Source organism: Dromaius novaehollandiae, chromosome Z (genome assembly GCF_036370855.1).
Source record: "Dromaius novaehollandiae isolate bDroNov1 chromosome Z, bDroNov1.hap1, whole genome shotgun sequence".
Taxonomy (NCBI): Eukaryota; Metazoa; Chordata; class Aves; order Casuariiformes; family Dromaiidae; genus Dromaius; species Dromaius novaehollandiae.
This window is the reverse complement of record NC_088132.1, coordinates 36,964,281-36,984,207: the sequence shown is the minus strand read 5'-3', so window position 1 is coordinate 36,984,207 and position 19,927 is coordinate 36,964,281. Positions and strand designations below refer to the sequence as shown.

At 43.3% G+C, this 19,927-nt stretch overlaps 1 protein-coding gene across 6 annotated transcripts in view; it reads left to right on the top strand.

Annotated features, from left to right (window-relative positions):
- GRAMD2B (GRAM domain containing 2B) overlaps positions 1-19,927 on the top strand; it is a 44,111-nt gene that overhangs the window by 9,972 nt on the left and 14,212 nt on the right. For 2 of the 6 annotated variants that reach the window (XM_026115354.2, XM_026115353.2), the window contains exons 2-5: positions 15,393-15,515; positions 17,648-17,735; positions 18,047-18,113; positions 19,039-19,142. In XM_026115354.2, the coding sequence (XP_025971139.2) occupies positions 15,393-15,515; positions 17,648-17,735; positions 18,047-18,113; positions 19,039-19,142 (382 nt within the window). Of the gene's footprint in view, positions 1-517; positions 758-1,894; positions 2,029-11,879; positions 11,894-15,392; positions 15,516-17,647; positions 17,736-18,046; positions 18,114-19,038; positions 19,143-19,927 lie in introns of those variants that run through there. The other 4 variants (XM_064502508.1, XM_064502510.1, XM_026115356.2 and 1 more) reach the window with 4 other exon arrangements.

Below are 19,927 nucleotides of genomic sequence, written 5' to 3'. Positions count from 1 at the left end.
GTTGAACGACGCCGTGGCTTGCGCTGAAGGCTGTCTTTCACCCTTCCCACCCGCATGCGGACTCCCCAGCAACCCGGGGGAGGCTGGTGCTGGCCCTGGTTTCCCTGCTGGGCAGCAGATGACTCCCTGGGGCGGCCGCACGGGCCCGCGGGTGGCGGAGGCAAAGGAAGTCCCCTGGGGCGGTGGGGGGAGCACAGCCGCCGGCCACAGAGGTCAGGCCAACGCAGCCAGCCCCTCCTCGGCGCAGGTGCAGGGGCTGCTGCCCGCTGCGGAGATGTGGCTGAAACGCGGGTCGTAAAGCTGCAGGTCTCTGTTTCTGCGCGGTGTTAGGTGCCCCTGGGCCTGGGCCCGGGCCTGCGCCGCCCCCCCCGGCGGGGCTCCTGCGTGAAACCGCCTCCCGGCTCGGCCCCATGAAACATTAAGGAGCCCTTTTGTGCGCGGGGGCGGCGCCGGAGGCCGCGTCCCGCCTGAATAATTCACGCCCTGTAACGGATCGGCCCCGCCGCGAGCGCGGCCCCCGCCCCGCCCCGCCCCCGCCGCGCGCCGCCCCCGCCCGCCAAGTGGCGCCGCTGCTTTCGGCGCCCTCCCGCCGCTGCCGCGGGTCTTTCCCGCCGCGCCGGGGCGGTGCGGAGCGGAGCGGTGCGGAGCGGAGCGGAGCGGGGCCCATGGTGCTGATGAGCGAGCCGCGCGGCGAGGCGGAGGAGGCGAAGGCGGCGCGGGCCGCGGGGCGGCGGGAGCAGAGGGGCGCCGCGCTGCTGTGAGTGCCGCGGGCGAGGGGCAAGGCGGCGGCGGCGGCGGCGGCGGGAGGGACCCGGGGCGGCCTCGGCGCTGCGCTGGCTCTCGCTGCGGGCCGGCGCCGGCTCCCGGGGCGGAGGGGGACGCCGCGCCGCCAGGAGCCGTGAGCTGCAGCGCAACTCGTGGCGGTCGCATGCAAAGTCTGGAAACGCCGCGCTGCGTTGCTCGGCGCCCCGGTGCTCCCCGCGGCTTCGGCGCGGAGCGGCGGTCCGCCCGCGGGCGCGCGCAGAACCGCAGGGTCTGGGGAAAGTTTGTGACCTTGGCGCGCAGCGGTTGGTGCAGGCGAGACGCGGTGAAGCGGGCGCTGAGTGTCGCTGCCGCCGCCCCCGCGGGGGGCAAGCGGGGCCGCCGCGGAGGGGCTCTGCCCCACCGCGCGCCTTGGCATCCCTCGCCGCTCCCGGCCCGCCGCTGCTGCAGACCGAGGCGTGGGAAGCCCTGCGCGTCCTTCTGGAGGAGGGTGGGGATCGCCGGCTGTGTGAAGGAGCGCAGGGGCGTCGGGGGGCCTCCCCTCGCCCTGGGCCGTGAGGGGCTTGGTGTAGGGGAACTTCTGCCCGCACGCGTCCTGGCCGAGGCGGATGGGGACCCCCGCGCCCGGAGGCCTCCTCTGCAGCCTTGGGGGCTCCCTGAGGCAAAGGCCTGGTGTTGCTCGGGTGCTCGTACGCGGAGGTGGTGACCATCACGTGAAAGTCTTGCCAGAACTCAGCAGCTGCCCCGTTTCCTTGCGGGCTGCCGGCTCACCGGGGAGTTGGCGGGCCCAAGGATGCTGTGTGAGGTGTTGAACATCAGGGAAGTAGAAACTGAAAAATCCAGAGCTCACAATTTTCTGACTGTGTCTTCTCAAAGGAGAGAAAGCTGCGACTTTCTCCTAATTTGGAATGATTCCCCTTCCCAACTTTTTTTTCCCACAAAGATTTAATTTTCAGAAGCAACGTCCAGGAGAGAGGGAAGCAAGTTACCAGCTACCAGCTGGAAAGGGAGTCTGAGTTGGTCTCCAAGCAGGTGTACTTCCAAAGTACGTACGGCAGTGAATTCTGTTGCCAGAAATAACCCGCTTGTCAGACAGCACTAGGAATCAGAGTTTCTTCTAAGTGTGATCACACAGGCCAGCCATCAGTGACTTCAGATTACAAGTGAGGCAGTAATTCCCCGACCTTCCCTAGAGCCTTCTGACTTCAAGCCTTGGGTCCTGAAGCGCCACACAATTATGCTGATGAATCTAATGAAGTTCTTCAGGTATGTGAGATCTGCTCTTGAGAACAGGGCTGGCCAAGAGTCGCGAGTCCAAGACAGTGTATCAGCAGCCTAATGACAGAGATAACATACGTGCCCAAACTAACTGAACCTCTGTTTCATCCCCAAGCGTCAAAGTCTTTCAGTGATGAATTCAGAGTAGTTGTGAAAGTCCGGTCATTCCTAAGCATTGAAGTCTGGTCGTTCCTAAGCATTGTGTGAGCGGAGGACGTCTCATCGCTGTGACTCCCCTCTTCGGCCATCAATTTCTGCCCTTCCGATAGAACGTGGGTGTCGTGCTGGGGGAGCTAGGCAAGCTTTTATGCTGGGCTGTATGCCAGCCTGTGCAGCAAAAGCATAAAAATATTGGGCTAGGGAAGAATGGTGAAATGCTTTGCCTTAAATTACAAAATTGCTTAAGTGTTTACTAGATAGGAAAAAAGTTGGAATTTGCTTCAAATCCCACTTTAAGTGACAAGTGGATCCTTCTGAAAAAGCATTGTGCTCGTTTGATTGCGAGTTAGCCTCAGAAATTGAGTAACTTCAGTTTGACAAAAGTGAAATTACAGGGGGGTGGTTCAGCTGAAGAACAGTAACAGTGTCTTGGTTCTGGTTCAGAGCTGGAACTGAGCTAGCAAGTTAGACCCCCAAAGGTTGAGGTTTGGGGGTTTTTTGATTGTTTTTAGTTAATAAGTAAGTAGGGTTTTGGGGGGTTGTTTTTTTCTTCCCCTTTGTTTATTGTCAAGAAACAATGTACAACCAGAAGAGCTTATGCTGATCTCTACTTGAAAGAAATGCTGGCAAAGTTGTGGAGGCTCGTGGAACCTTACAACACTTTCCAGTGCCCAGGGGATACTTTTATGTGTGTACAGTTATCTATACTTCTTGAAATTCAGGCATGCTTAATCGTATGTTCACTTTAGAGATGGATTTTATAGCTCTGTATGCTTCTGCTATCACAAAGGTCCCCATGGGGGATAAACACTTCTGAAGGATTTAAGTTTTAGAAAGTTTTTCTTTGTGGGGGTTAGATTAGAGGAGTTTATAAGAGAAGAAGATTGTGTGTCAGGGATCCCGGAAACTTACACATAAGCAGTTAAATGCGTTCATATTGATTAACGAATGGGCTTCTCTGGTATGTTTAATAACAATAATATCTTTGCAAAGCTTGCAGTACAGCTTTGTAGGTTGTACAGCCTTAGCGATAACATTGACTGGAAGATGTGCACAGTTACAACACACACCCAAAATAGTGATGTCCTGAAAATTTGTCATTCAATTGAATGTTTCTCCCAAGAGAATCAAAAAAGTCTCTAGAATGCTGTCCAAGTGGAGTACCCTGACCACTGTGTCCTGATGTGGCCTAGGACCAAAAAGGAGTTAACTGTTGCATTGTATTTAAAAGATGTGTATTGTTCTGGTGCAAAAGAGACATGTCTGTCTTTGGTACGTTTTTGATGGTCCTGAACCTGTCTCAGAAACCATCAGCCTCACTGCAAGGACTGCTGGTGGAATAGATGTTGAATTATTGAAAACAATGCAGCATGTAAGGAGAAATGGCAGAAATCTAATAACAAGCAGTTCTTATACAGTGTCAGACTCCTCTTACACACGCTTGGTTCTGCGGAAGTCAGGGTGTTTTCTGGCTTCCACAGGTCGAACTGTTCTGTACATCTTTTAATCTGCAGCATATACTAGTATTTATACCTTACCCTGAATTCCACTAACAGGGACCACTCTGCTGTATGTATTCTCCTTTTAACTCCAGTGAACGCAGTCTGATGGTTGGAAAGAAAAATTTAGTATATTCAGTAACAAATCAAATCCTGGAAATGGGCCTCCAGCTCAGGATGTTTATCTCAGGGTTGGCCTTTTTTAGCTTTCATCTCTACTGCCATAGAGTCCATCTTTCAATGGTGCTTTGTGAAAAAAATTGTTCCTCAAGTGAAACTATTTTTCTGGTATTAATCAGGTAGGTTTTTTTAATATCTTGTCTGCCATGCAACATGACTTGTGCTGAATGCTGTCATTTACCATTCCCATCTGTGTGCAAATTCCCCAACAACCTGATGAGCACCAGTGCGGGGAGGCTGGCATTTGCTCTGGGTTTTTTTTGCATGACATGAGATGACTTCCTGGGCCTAAAACCATTAAATCTGTCCGTATTTAGGCAATATACTCCGTTACAGTATGCCACGTGATTTGTTAAGAAGCTCACTGGTAAGATGTAGCTAACATTAAGCAGTACTTTGTCCTCTTACAGTTACAGCATAAGGTAACATCCAGTCACTGAGTACAACTTGAAGTCATGAGGCTGGGATTTAAAGCTATGAAGGATTTTTATTTATTTATTTATTTTGGGAGCAAAACTTACATACTGAGAAAAATGTGCTTCTGAAAGCACTAGAAAATGCTTACATGCAAATGATACTCTCCTGGGAATAGAGAGAATGCAATTTTTAGTGCTTGTGTTTGTCTGATATGTGTAATGCTGCAACAGCTGTTGTTAACCTATCAATTGATAAACAGTTATGAGGTTAAAGCTGACTAGTTCACCTTTGCATGATTGCAGCTCACTAACTTTTGTTCTAAACTATGTTACTTGAGACAAAGGCAAAATGCTGAAAGATAAGTGGAGGCTACTTATAACTGATTCAGAGTTGCTGTAGAACTGATAATACAGGCAGCTGTCGGTAATTCTGCACTGACCCAGGTTAACTCCTTTCCAACAGCCAAACTTCTTCTGTTTTTCTTGGGAGGATGTGGGGGGAGAGAAGGTGTAGGTGTATGCCTACATTATACATGTTTTGTACTTTTGCTAGATGAGGATTTTTACACACTAGGTGTCATGCTTTTTTAATTTTCCCTTTTAGTTCTTCCCTGATTTTCTTTTTATAGTGATAATTATAATACATGACCTGAAAATAAGGTCAGGGACTGCAAAGCAAAACACTTAAACTTGAGATGTGACAGAAAAGAGGTTTCCAACCTGGATGACCTCCGTTTGTTCACAATGATGGTCTTTAACTGCTCCTATTTTTTTGTTGTCTTCTATTATTCTTACTTTGCTCACTGCATTATACGTGCTTAACTTACAAAAGCAGGCTTTTCAATATAGTTGTGCATGTGCTTTAATATAGTGTTTTAACACAGCTTTAATAAAGCTGTGCTTTAATATAGTGTTTTAATATGTAAGTGCGTATCTCATGAGTCTGAACAGGCCTTTCCTTAGTACCACAGTGCCTCTGTGCTGAGGTACAGAGGCTAACCTGAAATACTCTGAATGCGTTGCCTTTACTACTTAGTTGCAGAGATAGTCTATGAAGTACTTGTTGGCTACATAACATGCTTTACATGTAAGCTTTGAGCAGTGGGATTCATTGATGATATTTGACAGGTGATGCACTAACATAGTGTATTTTCTTTTTCCTACCATCTCCATAAATTTGAAATTGTGGTTAGAAGAGTTGTGTGCTTATCTAGTGACACCATGGCTGGGACTTGTGATCTTAATGCTCTGCAAGCAGCTGCTACAAAGTCCATATATATTGCTCTGATCAGTTGGAAAGGATATACCCATTTGACCTTAGCCAGACTAGGAAAAAAGAAGCAAACTTTCTAAGTCATTAAACTAGTGGTAGTACTGCATCCACTGTATCCCACTTTTTTTTTTTTTTTTTTTGCTTGTATTTCCTTTGTGACCATAGGAAATGTCAGGCCCTTCAGCTAGAACACGCAGAACCAGTTAATCCATTTAGACTGGTGTTACTGTTATGCCAGAGATCTTGTGTTTGGTCTAGCAATCTTTAAAGATGGTTTGGGGGGGTTTTGGTACTTACTTAAATCAAATCTCTGGGTAGCAGTCTGGATCCAGCTGTTTACCAGAGGCCTTCTCAAATATCATCATCTCGCAGCAAATTCTTTCTCTGAAGGTAGCAGGTAGATGGCAAGGCGAGCTGTCTGTGGTTTTCTCTCTTCCTTGGGAATAAACTTCTTCTAGAAGTTTTCTGAGCTATCCAAAATGACAGAGAGATTCTTAGTGTTTTCTTGCAGAAAGACTTAAACAAAAATTTAAAATGTCCATTCTTTCATTTAGAAAATGGGAAGGTTGTGGGAGATTCCAGGAGGACATGGACAACTGCTCCAAGACAACCCACTGTATAGAGCTTGTAAAAGGGTTTAGTGTGCTGTTTCATGCTGGGATGATCGTTACAGTGATGGAGTTAAGTACTGAGAGATGAGACAAGTAAAAGGGAGAGCCAGGGGCTGTAGTGTATGTACAAGGAGAATGCAGTTGCCTCTTCTAATCCCCTGGTAACTGAGCTTTAGTGCTTTATTTAAAGTATTCACTTCCTTTAACAAAAAATTTTACCTGGCACTGACTGGCTTCCACCTCCACCCTTGAAAAATATGACACTAAAGTGAGGAAGGTTAATATGCTTCCAGAAAGAGTGGTAGAAAATAAAGTGTGTTACAGGTAGTCAGGCAGCAGAGACCCTCAGCAGAATAAAGGATATAGAGGCAGACTAAAGCTTTCATCCTCTGTGGATAGAAGGAGGGACCCTTCTGGTTACTTTACTATGAGAATATAGTTCCCAAGGTCCCCAAGAAAATCTGTACTGAAGCATGCCTACCAGAATGGATCTTTGTAAAAAGCATTTCAACAGTGGTTTAGCCCTGCAGGAATGTTGCACTAGAAGAAATGCAAAGTTTGGGAGTGTTGTGCAATAGTGGCAGACAAAGTACTACAGTTAGCTATCTTGGAAAAATGATACAGCCTTTCTTCCTTTTCTGAGAAATTGAGCTCTGAGTCTGACATCCTTTCTCATCCTTAAAATACCGTTTCAACTCCCTTTGGGGGGTGGCTTTGGAAGCCTTTAATGCTATATGCCCCATCAGTCCATCTGTTGGCTACCTTCTGCTTCCCTCCCTCTTACCAGCTTTCCTAATATACCCTTCTTACTGTTGTTGAGTTTTGTTTGTTTTTGTTTTTTTTCTTCCCTTCTAGTTTAGGCTATTTATGAAAGATAGACCAACTAAAGCTAAGGTATCTTGATGGTAATTTTGTGGTTAGCATCTGTTCTAGAAGAGCTGTTTAGGTTTGTCTGGCCTTGTTCTGGGACAGGAGGAACATTATAGTGCAAAATGCCATTTTGTAGCAAAATGGTATATATACTCATTCTTGCCCATTTATAACATGTGCAAATTTGTTATTGCCAGCACAGAAGGGAGTGGGTGCTCCTGTGGAAGACAGCATGTGGGCAGTGCAAGTCCTCATACTGGAGAAGGAAGCTTGCAGAGCATGCAGACTCATGCTCTGTGACACAGAAAATAGAAAGGCAAAGTGATGCTAGTAGGGATCTGACCACTGTGTGTCACATCTCATTTTAGTGAGAATATCTGTCTTCAGGACTGTAGAAGAAAAATGCTTCTTTATAGGCAATGTCCCAGTCAAAGGAGCTGTTATGGCTAACGCTGCTTAGAACCATTGTTGGAGGCTAGGATTTCCTACTGTGAAATATCTTTTGTATTAGATTATCTAGGTTGCTCTGATCATTTCCATGAAAGCATAGACATGGATATAGGAAAAAAGGTAGGTTATAAAGATACCTGTAGGAAATTCCGCATTGCCAGACCCTTGATGAGCAGGGAACCTCTAACAGTTACTTCATGTTGATCACTGTCCATCCCTGATGGAAGGTGGAGTGAAACTGGGTAGATGGACACAGCTAATCTGTTTTCATCTCTCTCTGTGTTGTGCAATAGGCCTCATTGTGCACTATTCTAGCTGAGCAGCTTACAAAAAACGTTGTAGTCAGACATCCCTTGAAATATCTACTTGAAATTTGCTTTGCCCAAATAGCCTGGGGGTGGGGGGAGGAGCAGCAGCAAGGAGAGTTGCCTTTTTAAGTACAGGAATCTGGTTAGTGACTGTGGGTGATCTACTGTTGATATCAGTTGTCAAAGAAACTGCTACATGATCAAACCACAATTTTTTCTTCTCTTTGTGAATATCCTGACTGAAGAACCAAAAAGATTTTTTTCCACTATACACTGATAAGATACTTTGTATGCAGCATGTTCAGTCATTATTTCTAAAAGTGCCATAAAAGGACAAGCTTCTGATCAAGTAATTCCTAGCAGCCTGAGTTTATAAATTTATTTTTCTTGAACAGTGGAGGAAGGAATAAATGTGTTGGTAGAATTGCTCCCAGTCTCTTACTGTTCTTCATCCTTTTAGCAATAGTTAATATAATTGCTGGTGTTTGCATTTCTCTCTCTTGGCAGCTAAGCCTTACATCATGTTGAGGCATGTTGCTGTGCAGTTGTTCCTCCAAAGACAGAGATGCAGCTTCAGACTGTGAGGCTCAACCTATCTGCTTATGCTGTGGTGATCAGGCCTCGCTTGTAAAGATGCTTGTGTTGCTCCTGTGAAAGATTTGTTGTTTCTGACTGAGTTACATAGCAGCCATGACTTCTGTGATGGGTTAAATCCCTGTGAAGTTATACAGAGCACGTGGGTTGTATATAGTTGCAGTATTTTTTTTTCTTTAATTTGGTATGAAAAATTGGTAGCCCTGAGATTTGGGTGCTTTTTTTCCTCTCTTCTGCACCCTGAAGAAATTTTGGATTGTGATTTCTTCTTTCTTTTCCACTTTTCCTGTCATCTCTGAAAGTTAAAGATAAAAATGTGGCCTAATGTAGGGTTGCCATTTTCTCTTCAGTAGGCACTGCGATCCTGTCTTTTGTCTTTCTAGTTTAGAGAACAATTCAGGCTAAAACCAGTGAATAGAGAAATCTTTCCACCTGAGGGCTTTCAGCCAGCCGGAGAGTGAAAAGAGCATGCACTCCAATCGAAAGCAAATATGAAGGAGTGTCTTCCCCTAAGATCTTTTGCCTCAAATGCTTTCAGAAGTGTTCCTATCAAGTAGATCTGTGTAGTATACTGGACTGGATTTGGCCCTGCCTTTGTTTATCTAAACAACTGTTGAATGTCCTGCTGAGACTCCCATGGAAACTGCATCATGGGAATCTTGTGGGGTTGAGTGAAAAGATATATATGAAAGAGCTTTAGCTCTTTGAAGTGGATGTCTGGAATGGAAACTCTTGAAAAGACAAGAGCTAAATGGCTGACGCTCCTGTTCTAGTGTTAATAAAATATCTTGTTATAGTGTCTCATATTTCAGAGCACAGGGAATTCTTCTGCTTTTTTTTCTATGGAACTTGATAGCAGTCTGGTTTTGATTAGACAGGGAATACAGGCAGTTAATAATAGATGGTATTTAGAACAGAGAATTTACATACTTGCTAATAACGTCTGCAATGTCACAGTGATCTTGCTGATGTCTAAGTGGTAAGGTGGTGTGAAACTTGATCTGGTTATTATGTGAAATGTCTATTGAAAATAAAAAAAACCCTGCTACTTTAACAATATTGGAGGGTTTGTTGTTCAGTATTAACTCAAAAATTGCATTAATCCTTTTAATAAGGATAGAGAAACACAGACATCTGAAACTACTCGCACGTAAGTAACTGTTTCCTAGAGATAGCTGTGAAATAGAACATAGTAAATATTTCTGAAATTAATTACTGTCTCTGATCTATAGAGTAAGATCCACAATAAGCAAAGCACTTTAACAGTTAGGCTGGATTCTCTTCCCATGCCAGCTGCTATCTTAGTTCCACCTGTGACCACAGACATGTTTCATTGCAGAAATGCATAGAGTAACATGCAGCATACATGCATGTGTACCCATCCACATGCATATGGTATTTAATTAACATGCCACTGTATAACTTTTCCTCCATTATGCTGTGCTTTACTGCTTTCTCATGAGAAGAGAGTTAGCCTCTTTCAAGAACAACTTGAGTTACCTAGGCTACTTTCTGATATTTTGTAGTTAACTCTGTCTGGTTCATACCTGTGCATCCTAATGAACTGACCCTTTCCCTCATGCAGAGCTTTACACCTCTGCTCCCTCAGTAGTGCTTTGCTGCTCCCCTTCATCTAGGGAACAAACACATCTGCAGGCTCTGTGTCTAGTGCAAAATACTTCAAAAGGAAATGCTATACTTCCAGAGTCAACTGTTTCACTTAGTCTGTACGTAAGGCTGAAAAACAAACAACGTACTGAGCATATTACATTATAGAAATACCAAATGTTTTCTGCGGGGGTTGATTATGGCTGTCCGTAACGCCTGTTACAGCAGCAGTTATGCAGTTCTTTTTTTTGTTATCAGTTTACCTTGTAGTTTCTTTTCTGCCTATTTGGATAGTATTGGAGTCTCAGTGACTATCAGTGCTTGGCCTTCCAATTGCACAGTAAAAATGGTACTTGGTCTTACAAGTAGATTGAAACATAGAGAAACATGCCTCAGAAATATAGGAGGTATATTTTCTCACATAAACAGTGCCTTGCACCACAACACTGGAGTATGGCTAGTCTGGACATCTTGCCCTGTGAGTGATGAGAGTTTGTAGGAACGTTTTGGACATCTGAACACTTGACTTAGCACTGTTGTTAGCTTATCCAGTACAGAAACTGCTCTCATTTTCTATGAAAGAAGAAGGCAGAAGAAGTCTGCCTGGGGTGGGAAAGGTACAGGATGAAGTAATGCAACTGGATTAGGTAATGAATACAAGCTCATCAGAAAAAAGCACAATTCTGATCACGTGTCCAAAAAAGGTTCAAACTGGAGTGGGGTAGAAAAGAGGGTTAGTGGAATGAGGGCACGTATCTTCTGGAAGAGACTAAAAGACGGCAGTATGTGTTTAACCTAGCAAAATGAAGGCTTGGATGGCTGTTTCAGACTGTTCCTTTAGGGAAAGACAAGTCAAGGTGAGCCTATGCTGAGGAACAGCTCTCTAGCCTACCACAGGCTTAGCAGCCTGTTACCCTCTCAAGCACATCTTTTACCCACCTACAGCCATCTCTGCTTGAAGCATGCTGCCAGTATGTCTCCTGAATGCTGCCTGGATAGCCTGCTTCATTTTGCTCCCTCTCCACAGCTGTTTCTAACTGCTGTTGCAAAACTAATATTTTTCTGTATAAAAGAGATTAAACTGGGTAACAGAGCTTCTAAGGTAACTATGACTATCCTATATGTATGGCCCATCCTCAGAGCGAGTGTTGCAGCAATACTGATTCCTGTTAAACCTTAGGAAAATATTGGTGTGCCTGTGGTTTTGGAAACAACTGAAGTCATTGCTGACATCTCTGGTGAGTCAGGTGCCTTTTTCCACCTAAGTAGCTGATGTGCAATCTGTTGGCTGGGGGACTGGCTTGATGCATTTTTTTGTGGCTTTTGAACTTCTTTCAGACCTGTTACCCAAGCTACTTGGTCTCCTTGATATTCCTTGTGAAAGATCTGAGGAGGCTTTGTAAAAAGGTGTGTGTGGTGGGGGGATTAGATGGTAACCATTCTACAGTTCTGGAGGTCTTTATCTCTTATATGTGGGTGAGAAGTGTTTGTGCTGGTAAGACTGTACTGAGGCTTTAAAATACAAATGCTGTTTCATTAAGGGTTACTTTCCAAACTGTTGTCCATTAGCATATCTCTTTTGCATTATTTCTGTTCAGTGCTTCTCATTCAAATGAGTTTTGAAGGGAAGAGGAAAAAAATTGTTTTAGACTTATCTTGGCTTTTAATTTTTTTTCTTCTTGAAAAATCCCCAGTGAATTAATGTGACACTTTAAGCATAGTTTCCACAGGAACTCTGAATTTTCCAAGTTGTGGAGAAGATTAGCTCTGAACAAGAAAATCATTCGAAATTCAGAAAACTTTCTGCAGTACGAGGAACTTGACTTACATGTCTGTCACAAAGCTTTTGTGTGTTATAGAAGCCATGCCAGTCGGAAGAGATCAGGTACCTCTGACTCTTAAAATGCGTTTTCTAATAATGCATCTCTGGACACTTCATTGGAAGGAAACTTGGTCCACTGCCTTGGTTAATGTATTTCTTTGCACTTTCCCTTTGCTGTGAGTTAATCCTAAATTACTCAGGTCAGTTATTGGTGTATATTTAAAAATCCCACATTTTTTACAGGAAGTTTGGCTACAATGCTTATAACTAATTTTTTTAAACTTCATGTAGTTTACAAGGATATGATCCCATAGTAAGTACAAGCCTTAGGTTTAAAAATATTCGCTATGACAACCTTTCTTTATTTTGGAGAATAGACAGCTTTTTTCTTTTACAAAGCATTTATGAGGCCCAGCACGCACATGAAAATGTAAGGAGTGCTTTAATTTGCTACAGACTTGATGGAAGATAATTGTGCTGTTTTTAGGTCATACCTGTGATCAGTGCTGCTCCAGAAGGTCAGCTAAAATAAAATTCTTCTGCTAGTTTAAAGATAGCTGCTAGGGACTTAGCCTGCTATGTGAAGCTATAATTATCAGAAGCATAAGGACAAATCCTTATGTGTTGTTTTTTTTGTTTTTTTTTTTTATGTGAGGTGGTAGGCATATGGGAGGTGGGGTGAAGGATAGACATTGCAAGCCCATATTGGCTGGTAGAGACATACCTGGTTGGCAGTGCCAGTAGCGTGTGTTTGTCTCCTTGCCTTTGAGATGTGTCTGGGTGCACGCTCTGTGTGAAGGGGAGTCTCGGCTGCCGGAGAGGATCCTGGGGAGGTGACCATGGTGGCCTGGGATAGCTCTGCTCTTCACCCACCACCGGCAGCAGGGCTAACATGCCAAGAACCTTGCTTTAGTCCTGTAGAGCTTTGGCATCTGAAAGCAACTAGAGGGAACGAGTTAAGGTGGAGATTTGGGGATAGTGATGGCTGATAGAGAAGGTGAGGAGCTCAGTAGCAAACAGAGTAGAGAACAGTCTCATGAATTTAACTGCAAAATAAGGGAATAATTTTTGGGGGGCAAGGGGAAGAAAGTAGGAGTGGTAAGTAATAAAGCATTTGAGAGTAACAAAACATCCAACTGGCAGCTCTACGTGACCATTGAAGACTGCAGCATACACAGACTTTTATGGTCATTCTTAAACCACTGAATCCCAGTACAGCTCCACGTGGTTCTAAAAGCTCCGCTTTCTCATGCCTCTGGCCCCCGCAAGTGTTTCTGTTTGCCTCTGGAGTCATGGGAACTTAGAAATGGAAGTCACCTTTCTGCTCTTTGTGTAGAGCCACTTGTACTGTTGCGGTTAGCGAGCCTGATCCTGAGTCAGGTTCACAATTCAAGGCAAACCAGTAGGAAACATGATTAACAGTTGTTGAACCTGTAGAGGTTTATTGCGTTTAAGGCCTACCAAAAATTCCTGAGGTGCATCTAAACCTAGTGATTGCAGGAACTTCATGCAAACTCAGAAACTAAAGCTGTAGTGCAGAGGTGTGGGGTTGACGCGAGGTGCTGTGGTCTGGCAGCAGCACTGCAGTGTCAGGAGAGCCCAAGGCAGTGAGGAAGGGCACCAGCCACGCTCCAGGCCCCAGCAGCTACGGCTGCATCACACAGCCTCATTCACCTGGGAGTTTCCGTGCTGTGCCGCTCTTCCGAAACACACACATGTGGGAACCTGATAAATGTGCCTCGCCCTGTTCCTCATCCCACTCGTGCCTGCTATCCCAGCCTCCCTTGAAGCCTGAGAATTTAGGAACGGGAAGCAAACAGACAGCAAAACTGTGTGTGGCTAAGAGCTTTGCAGCACTTGCCCTGTGCCTGTGAGAAGCACCTTGGCTGGGCAGTTCTCTCCACTTAAAATTTCAAGCCAGGTAAAACTGTTCGGGTTTGTTTGGATTTTCCAGGTGGAAGATTGTGTTCCACTTAGATCTCTTGAATCGCTCACTTAATTCTAGTTTATGTTGGCTAAAAATAAAAGCTGCTGCCTTGTGGTCAGGCAGGACAGATCCAAGAGTGAAGCAATGGGGAAACAATTGCTTTTTTTCCACATTGCCTTTATTAGTGCTGTAACCCTTTCATGTACGCACAGTGTCGATTTGGTGCCTCTGTGGTGGGAGTGTTAAGGGGGTGGGAAAGTGTTAGGGGAATGGCTGCTCTAGGTAAACATACAGCCTTAGAGAAAAAAACCGAGCGTCAGTAAAGCAACGCTCTGTGGCTTGTGTTCTGTGACATAAACTCTGGTTTAGCTGCCAGGTAGGAGATGACAGTTCTCATTAGGTCCCCACAAATGTGTGCTGGGATGCATCTTCTGATCTGATTTACAGATTGCTTTGGTTACACTTTCATCTTTTTTATGCCTTTCCTAAAAGAAAATGGAGATTAAATCAGTCTGGGAACTGCTGTCAACAAAACTTTTGTCCTAGTATGAAAATAAATTTTTATTGTCATGACACTTTTACATGATGACAGTGGCTGTGTTGTTGCTGTAAAACTGCAATGTATATATATTGTGTGTATGTATAATGTAAAACTTTATAATGAAAGCTTTTGTAGACTGGGTCTTTCAGGCCGGGCATTAAATTACCTGAAAACATAGTACGTCTTTCTTCTTTGATGCTAGCAAACTTCCTATAATCTTTCTGAGGCTTTAGTCTCCCAAAGGAAGGGGTGTGTCTGTATCATATCTTATTTGAAGCACTGCTATTCTTGAAACCGTTTTTAATGACAGCTTTCCCCCCACCCTTACATTTTCTGACATAATATTGCATTAGAAATTGATGAAAAGGGAAGCCAGGGAAAGACTCTGGCACATCTCTTAGCCCTTAGACTCTAGTTTGTTAGCATGTATTTCTAAGACAGGGGCACATACTGTGAAGGGACAAGTCACTCTGGTGACAATGCCAGCTAATAGGTTAACTAAACCCAGTACCTTTGTTACTTTGAGAGGACCCTTCATTGTGAAAATCCTCCAGGTGGGCTGTCATGGAAGAGGTATGTAACCAAGGGGCAAAATAGGACCCACTGAATCAGAATGAGAAGGTTCTGCTCAGAGAACTTTCCACAAATTCCTCTTATTACACACAGCCATAAATATTTAGTTAAGTGCTAGGTACTGTAAGGCAGGATGTTTTTTTCCCAACTTGCCAATCAAATTAATTTCCCTTAGTCATCAGGTTGAGTACTGAACACAGTCTCATTTAGGAAAAATTCATTCCTTTTGGAACGGAAGTTAGAGCTACAAATGTTAAGAGTGTTGGAGTATTTGTGGCAGTACTTCAGTTTTTAATCTCTTCATTGCTAGAATTTCAGTACAGAAGCTTATCTGAGCGGTTGCTCAGATGTGTAATACTGTCAAGTCAGTGGATGCAAACTTTTCAGGGTCTTGGCGTTAACAGAATGTCATAGTTTTGTTCATTAATATGTGCTATGTTGTCAACACATTGCAGTAGTTTTGGACATTGGTATAAATCCTGCAAAACACATTGCTGTCTATTTTATTTTTCTTTCTGCAGTTCAGATGGAGAAAATGGATCAGATGAGAAAAGAAAGACAGGAAAATCACCGACTATATTGCTGCAGACCCCTATCAGTGAAGTGGAATATTTTGATGACCGGAAAAAAGTTGGTGTTGCTAGGTAATATCAACCTCCTGGTAGTCAGATAATCAAAATGGTTACAGCCCATTCAAGAAGCTGAGAAGCAAGTTTTATTAGCCATCATCCCCGTTGTGTTAGTAGCTGTGTGCAGCTAGCCCAACTAGAGTTGTGCAAGTGTGCAAACAACAGGGTTCGAAGCCCCCTTCCCAGGGCTGCTATATCATCCACCACAAGCAGTCAGAATAGTAAGAAGCTGGACTTCTGGGTAGGCTTTGGTTCCCTGTACTAGGGAAACATATGTTGCACTGGTCAGTGTCATTGCTGGTTACTTTTTTGCATCTGTTAAAATCTGGGAGGCAGTTAACTTGAGCTGCAGCTTGACTCCTAGGCTGTTCCTGGAGCATTATATCCCTGGATTAGTGATTGTGCACAGTAAAGACATGAATTTTAATTCTAGATTGTTTAACTGAGGCAGTGATGCTTCTTTGCACTGTATATTGCATCAGATGATTGTAATCTCTCTGCTAAAATGGTCATTCTTCCCATGTTGGAGAATGGGAGTGCACTAAAACCAACTGGAATGGTATTAAAATTCTGTTGCAAGAACTTGGATGCAAAACTTGCATACCTTTCACTTTGTCAACTGAGCGGCCAATGCAAAAGTTAGTAGTCAACCTGCTATTTTGCTTTTAGTCACAAGGCAGATACTTACAAAACATTACTTAACTTCCTGAAATACCCTCTGAAGAAGTATGCAACTACTTTTTTAGTAAACCCGCCTTCTAGTCTCATCTTTCTCATACAATTAATTGACCCTGCTGGAAGGGGGTTTACATAGGCTTTTTTGTAAGGCTTTCTAATTTAAGTTTGACCTAAACTTTACATAGGCACGCACATACACATGTATGCTAGAGGTTTCCTTTATGAGGGACTGCCAGAGAAGTAAAGCCAGTCTCCCTGCCATCTAAATCAGTGTAGGCTCTTTCCTAAATTTAGGTCACATCTACAGCACTTGGGCTCTCCCTTTCCTCTCATACAGTTTTTATTGGAAACCCTGACCATCTCAAGTTTAGAAAACTAAGGAAGATTTACCATGGGGGATAAGGTGCAGTGATGGAAATTAAGGCTTTTTAGCACCTTTCTGTCTCCATCCTACCTTAGCACTTTGCAGCACATGTTCTTCAGGTCAGTCAGTGAGGCCTGTGTTATGTTCTTCCTTCTGCTGTTCCCCAGTCTGTATCTGAAAACCTCTGAAAAAGAGTTAACTTATTTTTATAGCCTGTTGATGCCCTTTTTGCCTGTGCTATAAATGTCAGCTCTCAAGGAGAATCTTCTCCACCTGATTTCTGAGGCAGTGTTATCCCACCTCTATTTTTGTTATGCTAAACAAACCATGTTGTGAATTTCTCCTGTATAAAAACAAACAAAACTGATTTTCCCAGCCATTCTCAGAGACTTTCTCTGTACTTCTTCTACTTTAGAGTTCTTGGGGGTTTTTTGCTTGTTTGTTTCCTCCTCCCTCCCTCTGCCCAGTACGAATGGCCAAAGCTGTACAGATACAACTTCTTATACAACTGGCACTCTTGATTTCCTTTTGTGTATTGGGAACTTTGCCCCCAGAATTGCTGGTTATCTTAATGATTTCATTACATTACCAGTTCATAGCTGTCATCTGACTTGTGCACCTATGTCTCTTCTCCACTGCACTTTTCAAATGAGTTCCCATTTTGTAGTAGAAGTCCATAGTTTTGAGTGCATTACCTTGCACTCTGTACTACTTTTATCTTACTTTCATTACTGTGCTATTAAAGGATCAATGTCATGTGTTCTCAAAAAAAAAAAAAAAAAAAAAAAAACAAACTTGGAGCTAAGATCTGCGATAATTCATCAAGTTGTAGAAATGTCTTGAACTTGATTACTCCCCCCTCCCAACTAGTAATTTAGAATATTCCTTTTAAAATACAAAAAGACCTTCCATGAGGGCTGGTGTGGTTTACCATTGAGATGTATTCCTTTTGAGTGCTTGTGTAATCCTTGATGAATTGGGTAAGAGTTGCTGAGAAATTCATATGCTTCATGGAAATGCAGGTCTTGTTGATAACTGCGAAGACTAATGAAATGAGGCCGAGCATGTTATGTGGATGCTTTTCTTTTTTTCTTTTTCTCCACAGGACAAAGAACAGTGCAGATAGTCCACCCATGACAATGGACATCAAGAGCGACTTGAAGATTGAGAGGAAAAAATGTGTCTCAAATCAGGTAGTGCAGAGGATATACTTGTTTATATATACTTAGTAAGAGTAAATGTATAACTACTGTGAGAGCCCCCTTGTTTAGCAATATTATAGTTCAATGTGGCATAAGGACACAGGTTCCGTTCTTCATCTGTGTGCTAGGGTCTGGGTAGAGCAGGGTAAGGACTCTACAGATATATGACAAAAATGGAGATTTATAGTAATTTTGGCAAAATGAGGAGGTATTGGGAGGAGAGGAAATGGAATGGTCACTTGACTTTTAAAAAATATTTAATAAGGCATTTATCTTTGGGTGGGGGCCTTTTTGTTTTTTAGCTGAAGGCAAATGCACACTTTCATAAGCTGTTTATGGAGGTTCCCATTGATGAGCCACTGAAACAAAGTAAGTATTAATGCCCTTGTCATTGCTGACTCTGGAAGAAAGATACTGGTGACATTTAAGAGGCACTACCTCAGTTCTAAAAACTCCAGCTGCCTGGAGTTGCAAGGCTTTCATCTGTATGCACTGGGTGTTGTTGTTGTAATCTTGCAGAATTTTGATTTCTTAAATCTTCAGGTGTTGGGCATCTTTGGGAGTCATCTGCTTTGCACCTCTAAACAGAGTAATCTCCTGCAACCCTTTGCTGGTACCGAAGTTTGTTACTTAATTGTAACAGAACTGATCAAGTGCCTAGGTGGGGGGGGTTTGTTGTTGATGCTTTAAAATTTAAAAGCAGAGGTAGGAGAAGGATTTACAATGTCTAAAGATTCAGTTGTTCCCTGTGATAGCTCTAACAAATGAAGGTAACATAGGTATGTATAACAAATCCTTCCTGAAAGAAGGAATACAAGGAAAGAAGTTTGAGTGAGATAAATGGTGTGCCCTGTGGCTACAAAGTAAAGAGTATTATTTTACATGTGCTTCTACCTCCATTGGTCATCTGGTCCACACAAATACTATAGTTCTAGAGCTAAAAGTTTTGAGTTAAACCTCCTATTTCATGAAGCTCTTCACATTTACATAATACCTGACGCCTAGTCAAAAGGTTTATAGGAAACTAGATCGTACTCAGTTTCTTGGCTTCTGGGAGCCAGTTGTATGTTACACGTTTCAGTTTTTAGACTGTGGATGTTTTGAATCCGAACTTGCGCTTGTGAAACTTTCTTAGCTCTTTGAAATAATAAGTTTTAGTAATATAAAAGTTTGACAATGTTTATCAAAGGTATAAACCTAAATAGGTTATGGCTTTAAAATAAAAAAAAAGTTTTAAAAACCTATTATCTTGGCTCGTGATTACCTTAAAGGTTATGGAATGTCTCTGTTTTAGGTTTTACCTGTGCTCTGCAGAAGGAAATTCTGTACCAAGGAAAGTTATTTCTTTCTGAAAACTGGATTTGCTTCCATTCCAAGGTTTTTGGTAAAGACACTAAGGTTAGTAAAAATCTTTTTATGTACAGAACAGTAATGCTATTCCCCTGGACTGTGGTCATCACCAGAAATTCATGTTATTGTGCAAGGCTAGAATAGTGCTAATACTTCTGGCTGACTGTTACTGAATACAGTAACTGTTGTGCAGCAATGCCAAAAAGTTACTTTAGATCTGGAGCACTACTATTATTAAAGACCCATTCCCCCTCCTAAGGGACTTCCTGTGTGGAAAAAAGAGATGGAAGGAAAGGATCTGACATGCAGCAGTGAGGGCATTGCCAAGCCCACACAGCAAAAACTGTACAAAAAAACACTCTTGGAAAAAGTATGAAAAAGAAAAGGAGGAGGCAAGGCTGAAAAACAAGGTCAAGACGACTGTAGTTGGGGAACTGAAGGGAAGGGAAGAATCAAGCATGTTAAACAGAACAATTGCAGATGGAAAAACTAAATCTGGTTTCAGAGTTGAGTGGCTAAGGGCTGTGGGGGGATTCCTCTGGCTGCTCCTTCTGTTCTGCATGAACGGAGAGGGGAAAGAAAAAACAGCCTGCTAGGACTTTACTTCTGAGCCTAATGTGAAGAGCAGAAATGGGATCTGAATAGTCAGAAAGATGGTAACTTACTAGGTCATTGTATATTCTTTCTCAGTGCAGATTGCTGCAGCTATCAAAACTTTCAAGCTAGAAGCTTTTTTTACTATAAACGACCTACCTAAGGCTTGGCCTGCCTCAGGTGAATGCTGTGCATACAGATAAAAAGAAATCCTGTCCAACAGTTAGTGTTCTTTTCTT